This window comes from Amaranthus tricolor, chromosome 17 (genome assembly GCF_026212465.1).
Source record: "Amaranthus tricolor cultivar Red isolate AtriRed21 chromosome 17, ASM2621246v1, whole genome shotgun sequence".
NCBI classification, from domain to species: Eukaryota; Viridiplantae; Streptophyta; class Magnoliopsida; order Caryophyllales; family Amaranthaceae; genus Amaranthus; species Amaranthus tricolor.
Genome location: NC_080063.1, coordinates 9,412,859 through 9,431,804, shown reverse-complemented (window position 1 = coordinate 9,431,804; position 18,946 = coordinate 9,412,859). Strand labels below are relative to the sequence as shown.

The following is an 18,946-nucleotide window of genomic DNA, read 5'->3' as shown; positions in this document are numbered from 1 at the left end:
AAAAGCTGAAAACGCAAACTCAAAACATATAAACTACTACTTTAATAAGTAAAAACGACTATATTAAACAACATAATCACATACTATATACTTACATTATCGCTTCAGTTTTCAGTTTTACTACACATACATTAGCCCTCTCATACTCAGACTTGGGCTCAACTTATTTGAATACAATAGCAACTTTGGATTTCTCAACATCAATTGGAACCATTTTTTTCTTTCATTGAAAAAAAAAAAGAAACCTAGTCACATTACTCTAACGGCCCGTTTGGTACATGGTATTAGAGGGCGGTAATGGTAATAAAATTAAGTAATGAAAAATTTGGTTGTTTGGATGCCTTCAATGGTAATGGATGGTAATAAAATAAGGTAATAAAATTACCAAAAAGGGCCATTTTTATTACCATCAAACAACCTGGTATCAGGCGGTAATGGTAATGAAGTATTACTGTGGTAATAAAATAAGGTAATGTCGTTTCGAGCTGAAGAAAAAAAATGAAGAAAAAAAGGTAATGTATGTAGTTATCCAAAAAAATATTATTATTAAAAAAAATCATTAGATAGAATAATTTAGATACAATAATGCTTTTAGATACAAATATACAATAATGAAACTAAGAGTTATTACCATTTTTTTTTTACTAACAACCAAATGCAATCAATGAAATATTATCTTCTATTACCATTCTTTAGTCATACACACCAAACAAAAGAATCTTCATTACCAATTCTCATATCCATTCCTTCATTACTATTGCCATTACAACATTTCATTCCCATTACTTCATTACCATCAACCAAACAGGCCGTAAGTATCCATATTTAAACACATAACCTGATCAAAACAAAAAAATTCAAAATCAAAATCAAACCGTAAACACAAGTTGTTATAGCCTTAACGGCCCGTTTGGTACATGGTACTAGAGGGCGATAATGGTAATAAAATTAAGTAATAAAAAATTTGGTTGTTTGAATGCTTTCAATGGTAATGGATGGTAATAAAATAAGGTAATGAAATTACCAAAAAGGGCCATTTTTATTACCATCAAACAACCTGGTATTAGGATATAATGGTAATGAAGTATTACTATGGTAATAAAATAATGTAATGTTGTTTCGAACTGAAGAAAAAAAAAATAATGAAGAAAAAAAAGGTAATGTATGTAATAATCCAAAAAAAATATTATTATTAAAAAAAGAATCATTAGATAGAATAATTTAGATACAATAATGCTTTTAGATACAAATATACAATAATGAAACAAGAGTCATTACCATTTTTTATTACTAACAACCAAATGCAATCAATGGAATATTATCTTCCATTACCATTCTTTAGTCATGCACACCAAACAAAAGAATCTTCATTACCAATTCTCATATCCATTCCTTCATTACTATTGCCATTACAACATTTCATTCCCATTACTTCATTACCATCAACCAAACGGACCGTTAGTGTACATGAGTAACTGGTCCAATAAACTCAATTTTCCAACAATATATATGGAGAACTATATATATGGTTTCTCGAATACTCCAATTTCTATGGATTTTCGATGTTTTAAATCATGAATGAATAGTATTTCCTTTCCAAAAATACAAAAGATAGTCTTTTGAGAGACCGTCTCTTTGAGATACAAATTTCAAGCCCATTCTATTAAACATTAAAGTCTACTTACCGTATTCTTAATGCGTACTTACAGTATCTTTAATGTTTAATTATTGTATTCTTAATGTCTACTTTCAATATCTTAAATAAATAGTTACATTATTTTTAATATCTACTTTTAATATTATAAATAAATACTTACGTTATTCTTAATGCATATTTATAATATTTTAAAGAATATATAATGGACTGGATCAATAGACTCGAAAGATACCGTTTCTCACAAAAAATTGTGAAAGAATATTCGTCCCTTGTGTTCATTAAAGGCCAAGAAGAGGCCAAGGGAAATGGTTCTCTCCAGTCTCCTTGCGCAACAACTATTTAATTCTGTTTTTCATGGTAGAACATAGTGGGGAAACGAATCCCAGTTTGGTAGATTATCACAGAATTATACTGTCTACTGTTTGTAATGTACGTTTTCATTTAATTATTTGGATTTTCTTCAGTTGAGCTTTAATATTTACAGATTAGACTGTTCTAAAGAGAACAACTTACCCCCAAAACTTTTATTTTCCGTATTCTCATATGGGTTATCTTTTCTTTTAGTTTGGTTTAAGAAATCATGCCTTACTTGAGGTGGGTTTTCGCTTTGGAGGGTAAAAGGTAGAATCTTCTATTAAATTTGGATGTTTAAAACTCGGGTGTTTTCTGTTGTGAGGTAGGGTATGAATTGTTTAGTAATTGGGTAGCAATTTGTATTTAAAGGGGATAATTGACAAAGTTCTTCAGCGTTCATACAAATGAATTGGGCGAACTTTTTGATAGGGAGAAAGAATGAGCATTAAGCTTCATTCCCCTTTTATTGGGACACCAATTTGTAGTTCTTTAGATGGAAGAAAGAATAGTAAACTTGTCCATTTTGGACGAAGATGGAGGCACCCTGAAAGAAGAAGTTTTTTAAAATGTTATAAGAAGAGTAATTGGCCACCAAATGGGGTATGGTTTCCTCAAATTTATGGGAAAATTGTGAAATTTCTGAAAGGCGATATTGAATTAAGGAATGGGTTGAGGGTGAATTACGTGAAGGAGCGTCTCTCACAGGGGAAAGAGCTGGTGAAATCTCTTAACCCATTGTGGCAAGAAGGGCTACTTCTTTTTCGATGCTCGATTTTCGCAGCAGTGATTTCTGGGGTGTGCTTGTTGCTATGGTATGGCCGTGCGAAGGCCAAGGAGTATGTTGAATTGAAGCTATTGCCTTCAGTTTCTTCGGCGCTAAGTGAATACATTGAACGTGAAACGAATTTTGGTAAGGTCCGGAGAATCTCACCGTTGAGCATTACATTGGAGTCGTGTTCTTTTGGGCCTCATTCAGAAGAATTTTCATGTGGTGAGGCACCAACGATAAAGCTCCGGATTCACCCTTTTGCCAGCTTAAGGAGGGGAAAGGTTGTGATTGATGCAGTTTTGTCTCACCCAACATTGTTGGTTGCACAAAAGAAGGATTTTACTTGGTTGGGGATACCCTATATTGAAGAGGTTGGTTTGGAGAAACATGCTTCTACAGAAGATGGTATCGATAATCGTACAAGGATCAGGAGGGCTGCGAGAGAAGAAGCTGGTGCTTGCTGGGCTAGAGAGAGAGATGATGGTGCTAGACGAGCTGCCGAGACAGGGTATATTGTGCCTAACCATGGTTCTGACTCTACTGAAATCTATGCTGAGGCAAGTAAAAATGGTTCAGAAGAATCCATGAATGAGCAATCACACTTGTGCGGAGATGAAGGAATGCATTGGAAAGATCATCATTCCATGGATACTGGTGTTCCATATGATGTGAAACATGATGATTTGGAGAAATCTTTTGGTTATCTAGCTAGATCAGAGCTCAAGCCACTTTCCCAAACTGCATTAGGTCCAACAGTGCCCAAGTTTAAAAAGAAAGCTAATGGAAAAGACCTCTCTGTGTCTGATGTGACTGCTAAAAGAAGGATTCTTGAGCAAAGTGCTGCTGCAGCTTCCCTGTACTTCCGGGATATTAGACATGAAAAACTTGCCCAATCTCCGAGTGACACTTCTCTTGGAAATGTAAATGATGTAATAAGGCCAGCCACTAATCGCAGTGAAGTTATTGATGTTATAAGCGAGGAAGATGACGATTATGGGGTGTCTAAAGCAACAACTCACAGCACAAGAAATTTAAGACATGATGATGATTGGCCACAATTGTTTTCTTTTCCGAATCAAAAACTGGAAAATACTGCTAGGTCCAATTTATTCCATTCATCTAATCCTCAAGTAGGTGATGCTAAGATGACCAATGACTCATTCCACCGTGTTGGTGTCACTGGCAAGGAGGATTTTAATAAGAGTAGCAGAGTTTCAGGAGGTGTTGATGTTATAAGCAGAGATGAACTTGTATCAGATGAATCTGACAAAAAGGATATCCAAGGTTTTGAATCCTCTATGAATACATCTACTCATCAAGGCAATACTGAATCATTTGATCAAGCTCTCACGAATAAAGAACCTTCACTTGAAGACAATAATTCACATTCTGCAAGGACCCAAAGTTTAAGGTCAAACTCGTCCTTCTTTAAAGGAAACATTGGTGAGGAAGTCTCTCATTTTGTTTCTGATCCAATCCAAAAGTTGAAAAATGGTGTGGATGGCACACTTGGGGATGTTGCCACAAATATAGTAGAAGTGGATGATATCAGTAGTGAAAGGATCGATAAAACACTGCCAGTTATTCTTGATTCTGTTCATTTTAAAGGAGGAACTTTAATGCTTCTTGGATACGGGGATGCAGAACCCAGGTGCACAATGTTTTCTAATTAATATACTCTATTGTCCATATTATGGCTGCATTACTTTTGAGATTGTATTGTTCAATGTTAGTTTCTAAATGATTATTTAGTGGTGTTTGACTCTAAGCTTTCTATTGCATATATTGTGTCTGTTTGATGTCATACTTCCTGTTGAGATATGTTATTAATGGTGTGTTTGGTATGCATTTTTTTGGATCAAGTGAGGCAAACGGATAAGCAAATTCATTACTTTGTGTTTGTTAAGATAATTAGATAATCATTTCCGTTTCTTTTTGGTAATTGATTCCTCCAATTTGTTTCCACTCTCAAAGCTCCGGTAACACTTTTTGTAAAAAAGTGTTTCCGTTATATAATTATACCAAACAACTAACGACAATAACCCTTATCATTCCCTTACCCCTCCTTAAGAGTTCCCTTTTCATTCCCTTTTCACTTTTTATACCAAACACCTCCTAAGTTCCTTTCTAGTAGTATTCTGTTCCTCACACTTTCTTTCAATAACAGCAGAGAAAAAAACGGCATTAAAAATGTAAGATATGTATGTATTTTTAAAATTGAAGCAAAATCTTAAGAAAATGTAGGAGTTCTTAATGGTTTTTTCTATTGAAAATGATCAAACAATAACATAGACATAATGCAACTTGTTATTTCTGCAAATTTGTAGGATCTTCTTATCCTACGATCCGATCCCACTAGTTGATTTCGATCCTACGTAGAATCCTGTTCCTGACAACCTTCACTATGTTGAATTCGGAGATTGCATGCTTAACAAAAGACAATTTGTTTGGTATTCCCAAATTTTAATTTTTCATTAGAACGAGAATTACAACATTTGATGTTATTCTGTCAATAATCTGGATACACTTAGCTATACCCTTGTGAAGAGAAGAATATAGAGAAAATGATTTCTCGCCTCCATTCTATTTGATTTATAATGTATAACTTGTTATCTTAACTTTCATTTTCCTATTCTACAGGGAAATGGAGAATGTTGATGGGCATATAAAGTTTCAAAACCACTATAGTCGAGTACATGTGCAACTTAGTGGCAATTGTCAGATGTGGCGGTCGGAAAGGACAATGGATGATGGTGGTTGGTTATCTACTGATGTTTTTGTTGATATTATTGAGCAAAAGTGGCACGCCAATCTGAAAATTAATAATCTTTTTGTGCCGGTAATGTATCTTTTGATGTTTATGTGATGACGGGGATTATTTGTAAGTTTGCATAAACTTGTGTACATTGTTAATGTGTTCTGTTATTTTGTTTTACAGCTTTTCGAAAGGATCTTAGAAATTCCAATTGCATGGTCAAAAGGAAGAGCAAGTGGTGAGGTGCTTATCTTCCTTTTAGCTTTAAATTGTATCCTAATATGTATTGCGTTTTATTTCTAGGAGTAAAATCATCTAAAGAGGCACCACTGTTTTAGTAGTACTCCATTTAAATTCTAGCCTCCCATGTTCTGATTTCTTATTAAGCTTGTTGCTTAGAATTTGAGATCGTACTATTTGTTCAATCAAATTGAACATTATACATACTTTCGTTCAGAATTGAGTGTAGAAGTTTTGTAGGATATCAAAAATTTGCCTTATTTCTGTATAATAAGTATTGTAATTGTGGTTATATAATGAAGATTTCCCTATGCGCAAGAACTTTTTCTTTATTTTCTCTATAATACAGATTTCCCAATCACGTGATCTAAATTGCCTAACAATATAAACAATACGCCTTCCAATTCACATCTATTGTCCCATATTGCTTGGGCTCAAAGATTAAGAAATTGGGGAGACCACCCAAAATAGTGGATCACATGTGCAATTAAGAGGAATTAATCAAAGTAATTAAGATTTTAATCATTCTTTCCATTTATAATCAAACCCAAAAGGAGTGCATCATTTTGGAGGAAAATCAAACTAAATTTCAACCTAAACTAAGAATTACATGTACAGGATTACATGTACAATATTTCAAATCAAACTAAATCAACAAAATCATTAACATACTTTGAAGTTGTGGTACAAAATCAACCAACAAAAATTTAAACATGAAAATTAGAAAAGTTCACTCAGATCTTCAAGGTACAAAAATGGTAGAAAAGTAGTACAGAAAAGTTCTTCAAGAGTGGTACAAAATCAGTAATATCCACTCATCAAAAGACCGATAAAAATGAAAAATAAACAACAAATCTTCAACATTATTCTCAAAATCATCAATGTTCACTCAGATCTTGAAGAAGACGAAGAGGAAGAAGAGGAAGAACAAACCATCACCATCTTTATCAAAAAATTAGGGCTATTATCTAATAATCGAAATTATAGGGTTTAACAGCAAAATCGCCACTTCTTACCCAGAAAGTAGATCTAGAAGATTCTAGGGTTTATGAGATAAAAGAGAAGATAGACAAAATAGATGAAGGATGAGGAACGAAGAAGATGAAGAACACAACGTTAGTGAGAATGAAGAAGATGAAGTTCCATCGCCTCAGTGAGAACGAATAAGATGAATGACATAAATGAAATGAAGAACAGGAATGAAGAACAGAGGCAAAGAGCGAGGGAGTTAGGGCTTAGATAAATCTAGAAGATGAGGGGAATATAATAAAGGGAAGGGCTAGTTAATTAGATGGGCATTAGGGGGAATTAATGGGTTGTTTAAAGGGTTAATAAAATAAATGAGGTTATTTTTGTAATTTTAAGGGTAAAATGGTCAATATTATTAGGAAAAATTATAAAAAACTACCTATTTTATACCACCTTTTGCAAAACACTACCTATTCTAATTTTTTTTTGCGAAAAACTACTTTATATGACCCAAACGCATGCAAAACACTACCTGGTGACAGAATCCGTTTGTTGACTGTCAAGTGTTGGTTTGACCAAATACGTTTTTTGCACGTGATGTTATTAATTGCACTTAAGTGACGATTTTCTACTCTCCATAGCTTATTCCTTCCATTCTATTTGCTTCTCACTATTCATGGAGTTAACCTATGCATGCAACAAGTCATTCAAGGTGAAGAAGATTTTGCATTTACTCTTCTAATCTATTGATAAGTTGATTGTTCTTCATTGATTGCATTAAACCAACAACCTATGATTTCTTCTTTTCTCTGCTGCATGTATTTGTATAATAATCTGTTTCTCACATTTTCTTACTCCATGAAATTCTCTGATTTTGTCAATCTAATCACATAACAAAGATCTTCAGCACAATTTCTTCTTTAATTTGTTAATAATAGCTAAAAAGAGAAGAGTGGTGAAGAGAATTACAGTTGATTTCAAATGGGTAACTAAACAAGGGTATTTTTTTTCCTTACATTTCTTGATTGTTTGTTAGGGTTTAATTGATTGATCTCATCTTTAATCTTGATTGTTGATTTTTGCTTCTTTTGTGTGTTTAATTGTAGAAACTTTGCTACTATTATTCAACCTATGAGATAATGAAGCCAATCAATATTAGATGGTTTTGGGGATTTTTTTCTGACTATGAATTACAAGACAGAGTATAGACAATTAGGTTCATCTACCCAAATGAACCTACTTAGCCCCTCAATTTAGTATCCGCGTCAAATAACTTGCATATCTTGAACCTCCTTCTTGGATTCTCCTTGGTCCACAAAGTTTTCTTTGCAAAAGGAGCACCACAACCACACTTATCAACCTTCGATTTTCCTATTGAAGAAGATGAAGGCATGGTTTAAATGCAATAAATAAGGAAGAAGATGTGAGAGTTAGGTAATAACAAAGGCTGAAATCTACTTCAAAATATGGAAAATGGACTCAATTAATAAGGGAAGGGAAAAGACGGAAGAACAGGAAATTGGATTGAAAAATAGAACAAATATGGAGGAAAAGGTACATTTAGTAACATCATGTGGAAAAAACGTGCTTTGTCAAAAAAAATTTAGCGGTCAACAAACGTATTCTGTCACCTGGTAGTATTTTGCATATGTTTGGGTCATATAAGGTAGTTTTTCTCAAAAAAAAATTAGAATATGTAGTTTTTTTTGCAAAAGGTGGTATATAGGTAGTTTTTTTTTTTTTTTTTTTTTTTTTTTTTTTTTTTAATTTAATAATTTTCCCTTATTATTAATAGAAATGGGACATTTGAGGTGAACTTACCAATAAGGAAATGCGACAATAGTTGTGAATTGGAGGGAGTATTACCTAGTTTTGACACTAAGGAACTTGATGTGATACCCGCCGAACTAATGTGTTAATTGTTATAACTTATAATTAATATTGATTGGAGTTATAATAGTTATTTGATTTTGGAAAATAATGAACTATAGTAAAATGACACATCAAATCATTTGTACTTCTTATATATGAGAAGTTGGAGATAATGCTTGCAAGCAAGATATATTTCAGAATTAAAATCTTTGTCATTACAAGTTTAAAGTTGCGTGACCTTTGTACCCTGTCAAGATGGGAGTTGCTTGGCATTGGTTTAATAATATGTGGCTGCAGGCAGATCTTGGATGTACTAATCCGCAATCCCACATCGCTAGGACAACTTAACTTTAATAGTTTTACTTGTCCTAGTTTCCTATGCGTTCCACAATTTCACTTCTTAAGTAGTTTATATGAAAGTTATCATTAAGATCAGGAAATTCTATTATAAATTCACCTACATAAAAAACTGATTCATGTAACTCATTAGTATTAATCCTCAGTATTACATAATAAATAAAGTTGGCGAATCGGAGTAAAGTTTAATGTTGACTTACAATCCAAAAATTGTATCAAAACAAGACCCTGAATAGCAAAATATAGAACAAGAGTTTTCAGTATTTGTTTCACGTACCAAATTGAACTGCAGACTAGGTTTTAATCAGTTTTGGAGAGGTTTTAGGGAGGGGAGTGATTGGGGTAGAATTGTTTTTCCAGGTTTGATATTTTGTGCTCTAATGTGATCATTTTGACAAGAGAAATAAAACTACTATTGTTATTGAAAGGCTTACGTTTTGGATTTTTGTGTAGTATTTGTCACATGTCACAATGGGATTTCTTAGGCATTATACGTGTAAGAGTGATTAATTAACAATATTTCATGTGTTCCTCTTAAGATAATATCGAATTGAAGGAAATTACTGTATGTTGTCATGTTTGGGATTTAAGGCCTAATAGGTTGAGAGTATGTTTTCTGGTCTACTATTTCAAATTTTGATATGGCTTTGTTTGTTCATCGAAATGTCTTGAGAGCCTTCGTGAACAGAGCAGAAAAGGAGAGGAGGGATGAGAGATATGAGGCACTTTCTTTATGCTTTTTGTTTTAATAAGAAAGAGTGGAACAAAGTGGTGCATTTTTTGATATGAGGCACTTTCTTTATGATTTTTGTTTTAATAAGAAAGAGTGGAACAAAGTGGTGCATTTTTTTTAAAAGCACCTGTGGAAAAATTTGGTGGATATTAACATGAGTAAGACATCAATCTATTAATTGGTTGTACTTGTGTCTTGCAAATTTTACTTGACAACAGAGGAAATTGAACATCCAGCCTCTGTCAGCTTATTTTCCTCTTTCAAAATTGTCCATTCTTTTTATCATGCCACTATGTTGCTAATGTTCGGGGGGAATGAGTTCAAATCGTGTGTTGGGATGAGGAATATGAAAGAAAGGAGAGGCTAGGATATTGACATTTTTTCCCTTATTTGAATACATATGGAGAATAAGAGGGGAAAGGAATTGGTGGGGCCCATTTTCGCTTGCCTTTTTATTTGGAAAGATGAAAGATCGGTAAGGAAAGTGTAAGCTCATTTCGACGTTCTCCTTTCGTTCTTTGTTATTGATAATCTACCAAACTGTTAATGGCACCAGAATGCCTTCTCTTTTGATTTGGTCTCGAACTCTTGCCCGAGCTGATTCTTCATTCTCGTAAAGTTGAAAATGTTACAACTTTATAGATGTATCTGTAATTGCATTGACATGAAGATGTCTAATAAGACTTTATCTGAAAATTGGCACTACACAATTTAATCATTTATTTTATCTTGTTATATGTTTTAGAGATGAATGTCATGCTGTCTCTGGTATGTGAAACTGCTTATTGCTTATTTTGCTCCCCTTCTCACTGTATGGGCAAAAAATGGGGAGCAAAGCAGGAAAGGTGACAGTATCCATATCTAATATCACCACTAGTCTAATTGGGACTTTTTTAGGGTGGGTTGCTTAGTCTCATTCAAAAGTGTAGTCTATCTTTTCACGGACAATGGTTTAGGTTACCCTGTATTTGCAAGATTGTTGATGTGGGTTTGACATATTTTCATTCCTTCCTTTGACAGATTCTTTGTTTTGCAGCTTCACATTTGCATGTCAAGTGGGGAAACATTTCCTAATCTTCATGGTCAGCTAGATATCACTGGCTTATGCTTTCAGATACTGGATGCTCCCTCATGTTTTTCAGTATGTCTACCTTGTAATTATTTTATGTTTTGTTCGGCATCATCGTCATCTTCTTTCCCATAAAGCAAACTTTTTAAAAAAAATATTTTGCTTGTATGTACCATTCTCAACCATCATGTATATTTTCTGCTTCAGAATGATGAGATCTTGGTGAAGTTTGCCTTGGAGAATGTATCTATTCATTGCTTGAGTACACATGTGATTGCTGTAATTTCAGTGCTGAGACCTGTGTTTTTCTTACTAATTCACATTTTTGTTAGTCTCCCCCCCCTTTCTTTTTTTCAAACCTGTCCATTCTCGATGGAGAAATAAAGAAATAGCTACCTCTTTGTTAATACAAGGATAACATTGTATACATTTGACTCGTCCCAAACCCTTCCTAGGATAACATTGGCATCGGAGAAATGAATTCCAAACCCTTCCTAGGATAACATTGGCATCGGAGAAATGAATTTTTTGTTTATTGTTAGAGACAATAATGAATTTCTTTTGAATCTTGGATATTTATTTTCATAAACGTTGCTTTTTTTTTTTCTACCTCTACTTCAAACGCTACAATAATCATCGTTTTGTAAACAGCTGCCAAAATGCTAAACACTACTTAAAATGCTACTCTGCCACACACTAAAATTCATTTATTAAGTTGCGTTTTAATAAAAATAAATTGCTTAACGCTACCTGATACGGTAAGTCGAATACACTTTGTTTTGTTTTCCTCCTTGGTTTTTTGCTTGTTGGAACACATTAACTAAAACTATTCAGGTTAACATAGGAAACTTAGCACATTGTCTCAATCTATTTATCAGTATCTTATCAATGGCTCGGCTGACCCTCCCTGTGCAAGAGATAATAACATAAGCTAACTAAAAACTGCTTTACTTTGCTGAACATCCACAAGCTACATGAAATTGTAGCAACAGGTAATCTTTTCTTAAGCAAACATAAACTATCTTAATAACCTGAAATCCAGCCAAAATTGAACCTTGTTTTTAAATATCTGAATGATTGACCTCTTAATCTTTTTCGCAAAATAGAGTGGTCTAGGATTCTAGTTGAATTGGGACAAGATTTCTACTAAGAGGAAATTGATCATACCATTTTATCACCCGAAAGTAGTACTAAATTTGGTAACTTCTCATTTATTCAATGTTGCTAACTGCTAAGGAGTCTATCTAGCCTACATTTTAAATAAGGTCTCCAAACACCCACCATTGTGACTTGAGCAGCCACAAAGGGAAACATTTATTCAAAGGCCTCAAGTTGATTCACAGTCTTTGCCAACAACTGGGTTTAGTGGAACGACAAGCAAAGGAAAATCATTTTAGTCTATATGCTTAGTTCAGATTGTAAAGGAAGGATTGGACCATATTAATTAGGTGCCTCTTCTTTACAAGGAAGCCAATTTTCTAAGAAGTTCACAACTAAGCGTGTTTCGTGTGGAGTAGTCTTTAGGGTGAGTGGCCTCCTGCGGAAATTTCGGACGCTTGCGAGTATCAGAAAAACTTGTATTGGTATGGGGGCCAAATCTAAAACTTTTATGGTTAGTCAATTAGTCATCATTTGAAATTGAGGGGTGTTACATTAAGCATGATAAGTATACGTAGCAGGTTCACATGGTTTGTGAGTTATTTGGTGAAATTTTTATTCGAAAACTAGCAGGCTCATTGCGAAGTATTTAAATTTTTGTGGTTATATGGAACCAACTTCAGACTTCTATGCCTATAATAAAGAAACTAACTATACTGTGGCTGGAGACTAAAGGCTCAATAATCTTTTAAATGCGTATATTCATAGCATATGTTCAAGGTTGTGATGCACTGCAAAAAAGGATAACATTTAGAAAATGACAATGAGGGAAAAATCAATTGGCTTAAACACAATTCTTGATTATTCCAAAAATAGTAATAAGAATTGCTTATCTTATGCTTGTTGTAGAGGGAGGTGAATTTAAGTTCTTTTCTAATAATGGTAAGCTAGAAATATAGAATAACCTCATGATTTATCTAATGCTAGATGTTTTCCTGATCTTGGGTGCAGTGTAATTGACTTCTGATGTTCAATGTTATTTCCCAGGACATGTCAGCCAGTTTATGCTTTCGTGGTCAAAGGGTATTTTTGCACAATGCTAATGGTTGGTTTGGAAGTGCTCCTTTAGAAGCATCTGGAGATTTTGGCATTCATCCCGATGAAGGAGAATTCCATCTAATGTGCCAGGTATTGATCCAGTGATCCTGGAGTGTTAGACACGCTTAACATGCACTAGTTGTTAACAAAGAAGGTACAAAGTGGGAAGTTAAACCATCACCTCTGCTCCATTTTAAAGACTGCATGTATTCTGGTCTACGGGAAAGGCATATCAAGGGACTTGCTGTGTGCTTAGATTTACAGCATGCATTCTTGTTTCTATATTATTTTGGGTTAAGATTAATTTAAACTATACTTCTGATAATTTACTGCATCTTTTCCAGGTTCCTTGTGTGGAGGTAAATGCTCTTATGAAAACATTCAAGATGAAGCCTCTATTGTTTCCAGTAAGTTAATTGTCTGCACACTTTCTTTTTGTTGTTTTGTTGGAGTCAATTAGTCTCTCATATGAGGTGATGGACACGGTGTCAAATAAACCTGTCTTATTGACAATATTTGGAAGGTTTAGTCTTTAGGTTGCTATTCATGGAAAGAAGATATAACAGGTGTTCATATTGGATTTTTCTAAATTGTGGCATTGTTAGTGAGTCCAATATATTTTGCTTCTAAAACTGTTTCTGTCATTTTTTTATACTTTACGTGATTCACTGAAATGAGAAATGGCTTTTAAATGACTTGTAAGTTAGGCTTGTGCAATGGGGCGGATACACCGGGTTCAAATGAAAATGGGCCAGAAAATGGGTACATCAGGTTTTGAGCCAAGGTTTAAGCACTCAATAGATCCTGTTTCTGAAAAGGAGCTCAGATATTCTTAATTCTAGTTTGTAAAGATGGTTTTGACTTTCTAGAGGTGGTATTGTAATAACTAACTAACTGATGCCTCGATAGTATGTTTGGATCTTTGTTTGTGGATTGATAGAGTTGAGTTTATGTTCCAAGTTCCTACTCTTAATCTGAGTTAACATTGAGCTCAAATGTGCTCCTCAAAAGCTTTTCTATTTTGGAGATGTTCTATGCTTTATTATTGTCTGATATACTTGAAAGTAAACTTGATTTGGAGTTCTCTGTAGCCTCTATAAAAATAATGATGAATCAATATATGTGGAGTGCTGTTACTGATTTCTGAAATGGGAGGACAAATTAAGTTATGGCAATTTAAGAAGACTACATACAAACTGACTAAAAATCAGCTGTTTATCATATGTCGGAAGCATATCATGTGATTGGCTGAAAATTTCGGTTGTCTCATAGTTCTCTTCATCTTTGTTTCTTCTATAAGTCATTTTTAAGTATTTTGATGAAGTAATTGCTGTTTGTGGTTACAGTTGGCGGGATTTGTAACTGCAATCTTCAACTGTCAAGGCCCACTGGATGCTCCTATTTTTGTGGGCAGTGGGATGGTTACAAGGAAGATGGGCACATCAGCTTTTGATACTATTGCATCATCGGCCTTTGAAGCAGTAGTAAAAAGCAAAGATGTGGGTGCTGTGGCAGCAATGGATCGTATTCCATTTTCTTATTTGTCAGCGAACTTCACCTTTAACACTGACAACTGTGTAAGTGGATCCTAAAAGCTAAGTTTCAGACGTATGGAATTTCTGTATAATTATCACTTACACTTAGTGATCGTTGTGCAGTGTGATTTGTTATCTTTTGTTTCCATGCCTAAGACCCTAGTATATCTGAGATAACAGCATAATTACTGAACGCCCTGGGGCCTTTGAGCCGTCTCACTTTAGGGATGTACCTTTCATATGATAATTTTACCTTTAGCCTGTAGTCCTTTGAGTATTTTAATCAATTCCTTTTCATTAATTTCTGATTCAATGCTTCATGACATCACTAGTAAAAGAGTGGTGTCTGAAGCTGCTCTTTTTTCTTTTTTTTTTTTTTATTTTTTATTTTTTTTTGTATTTTATATTATAAGCCTTCCTTGACAGCAAAATGAAAGCCTATAAGTTGATAGCTGTATCTTATAAGGTATCATTTGTCTTTCTAATAAAATCAAATCTAGTTTTCATAATAATCTTTTTATAGGTAAACATAAGGTTGATAGGTCATGGTAATGAGGTCCCATTAACTGAGCAGATATGAACATTGATCAAGTCATCAAATAGTTGGGATATAACCAAAATCAAATGAAACAAAACTTTTTATGTACAGATTGCAGATTTATATGGAATTCGAGCTAGCCTTGTGGATGGTGGTGAAATTCGAGGGGCAGGGAATGCTTGGATTTGCCCAGAGGTAAATATATTATTTAGTTGATAAATATGTTGATAAATAACATTTTCAGTTGCAGATTTACTTTGAATAGAAGGCAGAAGCAAATCTCTTTATAATTTTCTTTAAAGGAAAAAATTTCTATGGCTAAATATATAGTAATACCCGTGACCCCCTCTCTCCCTCCCACCTAATCATCTTTCTCTCTCGTTGACGTTGGCTTCATCATTGTAGCCAACTCCAGCTTCCTTGCACAAGTAACACCAATTAAATAGTTATCAAATCCATTGCCCAAAATGTTTAACTAGTTCAGTTTCCTTTGTAGAGACATGTGATATTGTGATGTCAACTTTTATTGAGATCCATTGTCATCATCAGAAATTATAATTTGATTTTTTTGCAGCAGGTTTTGTGTTTCTTTAAATTGCTTGTGTCCCCAATATATAACGATTGAGGGATTTAAAACATTTGTGCTTAATAGTATGTAGTGCTAAACTGGGATCACTGGTTTGTTCTTTCTGTTAACACAAGAAAGAGTAAGTTATGCAATCTATTCTTTTGTCCCTTTTTCCGAATCCTTAAATTCTCACAATCACCATTTTTCCAGTCAAATTACAACCATTCCTAGAAAGGTGTTCAAAAAAGTAACTTTTTGGACCAAAATCTTGTTTCTCTTATTTTCAAATTTTTTAAGAATGGCACCATTCATTGTCATAGCCATTACGTCCCTATAATCTGCAAACGCCAATTCCGCTGCACCTTCTTTTTTAAGTTATTGCACAGATTCTTCTTCAATCTTCTCGTCCATTTGGCTTTTCGTGACACAAGTAGCCTTTTTACCCACTTTCATCAATTTGAGACTAATATCACCGAAAGATTCTAAGGTTTCTTCCTTTAGTTGCCAAAGCCTCTTTCTTATTTCCTCAAGAAGAGTGTTATATGACCGAAGATTCTTTCATTTGGGCTAAATATTCCTCCGTCTTGTTGTAATATGCAAATATATGATTCATTTCCTCGCATTTATTGTATATTAAAGAGTCTTGACTCTTGATGGTATTGTGCTTCATAATGATCCCATCGTGAAATTCTCTTATGTGAAACGGTAATTCTTCATCAAACTCCAAATTGTTTGTTGCAAGACCTTTGAGATGTCTTCGATCATCGGGAAATTGACCGCTTTGATACCAATTGATATGACCTGAGTTGGCCGTAGTCAAGAATATACATGAAAAATAGGAAATATAGAATAAAGTTAGAGAAATGATATTAATGGCAGAAAATAAAAGGTATTATAAGCTTTAAAGAGGCTTATTCTCACTTTATGAGTTGAAATTCAATAACAAAATAATTCCCCTCCCTTTACATTATCCTGTCCCTTCTTATTTATAGGCTGAAGATTCTAACAAACTTTAACCCTCTAACAATATCTCCTACAATTTGTTAATATATTCTTATTGATAATATTTTCTTTGAGGATCGGATGTGTTTTAGTTGGAGCAAGTATCGCCTTCCTCAGTTAAGGTCTTGGGATCGATTTTCATCTAGCCCTTTTCCTTTCCTCAGCCTACCCTATAATCCAAAAAAATAATAATATTCTCTTAATCTAATGACTAATAGACCCCTACTCTGTTTATGTAGTCTCGGGTAAGAATTTTGCTTGTTATAACTAAGTACCTGTATAAATAGATGAGTTACCTTTCCTTATTATAAATAATTTGAAGTCATCGTGGAATGAGATTTAAGAACGCTGAAGTTGCACGGATGCAGTAGGAGTTCTAGAGCGTAGGAGAAAATCACTAAGCATGAGGCGCAATCCATAAATTATAAGTTTGATGAAAAAAATATAGTTGCTGACATAAAAAATTGGATGCAATTCTCCATAGGTGGGCCTCATTGTTAGCATTTAGTCCTGGTCATTTCTAGCACTGTGGCAACTTTGCCTATACATTTTGTTAACACTGCACAGTTTGTAAAAATATAAATGAAAAAAAACCTGGTTGTGGACTTAAAAATTAGAGCCAGTTCTCCATCGATGTGCTCATAGTGCAAAAATACGGTTTTGGTCACAGTCGCGAAACGGATATATCGGTCAATACGGATGATTTAGCAGTCTATATTTCGGTCGCGGTAAACTCAAAAACCTTTACAATATGGTTGTGATCTAGTGATGCTGCCTTGATTTTGCACTCTGGGTGCGCCTTATTGTCAATGCTTAGTCCAGATCATTTGCAGCACTGAGGAAATTCTGCCTAGGTACTTATTGTTAACACTGCATAGTCAATATATATATATATATATATATATATATATAAATATATATATATATATATATATATATATATATATATATGTATATATATATATGTATATATATGTATATATATATATATGTATATGTATATATATATGTATATATATATATGTGTATATATATATATATATATATATATATATATATATATATATATATATATATATGAAAGTAGGTAATGAAGAAAGTTATTGTAAACCAGAACAAAAAATTTAGAAGAGGTTGTTCATAAGACAGAGTGAGACAGGGAGGAGGCGTGAAAGAGGGGAAGAAAAGAGAATGCTTTGAAAGGAAGATCATAATTGTGTTTATGACCACTGATAGTGAGCTGCTTATACTTTTAGGAATTACTCAACGTTGCAACCATTCTAATAAAAGTTGTCTCTTGGGGGTAATATTCTTATTTTTTGTGTATGTTAGTTGATAACTTATATATTATCATGTCAGTATAAGCAGATTGGTAAAGTGGCTGCCTTGAAATCCTTGTTATTGATAACGGGATATTTCAGTATTTTTTTGTAGTCGTTACTTTGGTTGAGATGTAGATGTGACAATGAGAATCTTTGAAGTTTTCTTTTCTTAGTACACCCATGTTGTTTCTTTTTATGTACCTGATCCATGTTTTTTGAACAGGCTGAGGTGGATGAGACAGCATTGGATGTGAATTTTTCTGGAAGTTTATCCTTTAATAAGATTCTACACCGATATTTACCAGGTTTTCTGGATTTGCTTCCTATGACATTGGGGGAACTGAAGGGCGAGACTAAAGTTTCTGGATCCCTTCTTAAACCGTATGAATTTAATTTTTGAATTTTGTTTTAACTCTTTTTAACTTTTTAGTTCATATTTTTGGGATGAAAAAGTCAAAGGGAACATCATTTTTCGTTATTGATACTCTCTTAATTATGGTTATTGTTAAATATTTAGTTTTATAAAAATTATAATTAAACCAATGATTTAATCGGTGATTTTATTTAATTTTCTTAAATAATCAACATATTCATCTACCCGTGGAATAAAATCGGTCATTATGTAACATGATTGAGAGGTGCCGCGTCATTACATCTTGTCATATAATGACATGAATTTTCGCGGTCAAGATGCCGCGTTGACCAGTAACGTGTAACGTCTCTGTTGAGAAGAGTTTATAGAAATTTTTCTTCTAGTATCTCCTTAAATTTTCGAAAATATTCTAAGATTTCCTTATTAAAATTTATTAATGACCTAAAATCTAGTTATTTAAAATTTTATTCATTAAATAAAATAATCAACTAACAAACTAATTAATTATCCACTAAAAGTACCTCATATAGTGTAAATATAATAGCTATAAGCATATTATTCCATAACACTCCTTGTGCTTTTTTATTTTCCTATTTGGAAGTTAAGAAGGAACAACGACTAATAATAATTATACATT

General features: G+C 33.5%; 1 protein-coding gene across 1 annotated transcript in view; it reads left to right on the top strand.

Moving 5' to 3' along the window:
* Positions 1–1,964: 1,964 nt before the first annotated feature.
* Positions 1,965–18,946, top strand: part of LOC130804678 (protein TIC236, chloroplastic) — a 39,548-nt gene continuing 22,566 nt past the window's right edge. The window contains exons 1-9 of the mRNA XM_057669209.1: positions 1,965–4,431; positions 5,421–5,619; positions 5,719–5,778; positions 10,743–10,847; positions 12,921–13,061; positions 13,316–13,378; positions 14,318–14,548; positions 15,156–15,239; positions 18,160–18,317. Coding sequence (XP_057525192.1) covers positions 2,450–4,431; positions 5,421–5,619; positions 5,719–5,778; positions 10,743–10,847; positions 12,921–13,061; positions 13,316–13,378; positions 14,318–14,548; positions 15,156–15,239; positions 18,160–18,317 — 3,023 coding nt within the window. The 5' untranslated portion in view covers positions 1,965–2,449. The remainder of the gene's footprint in view (positions 4,432–5,420; positions 5,620–5,718; positions 5,779–10,742; positions 10,848–12,920; positions 13,062–13,315; positions 13,379–14,317; positions 14,549–15,155; positions 15,240–18,159; positions 18,318–18,946) is intronic.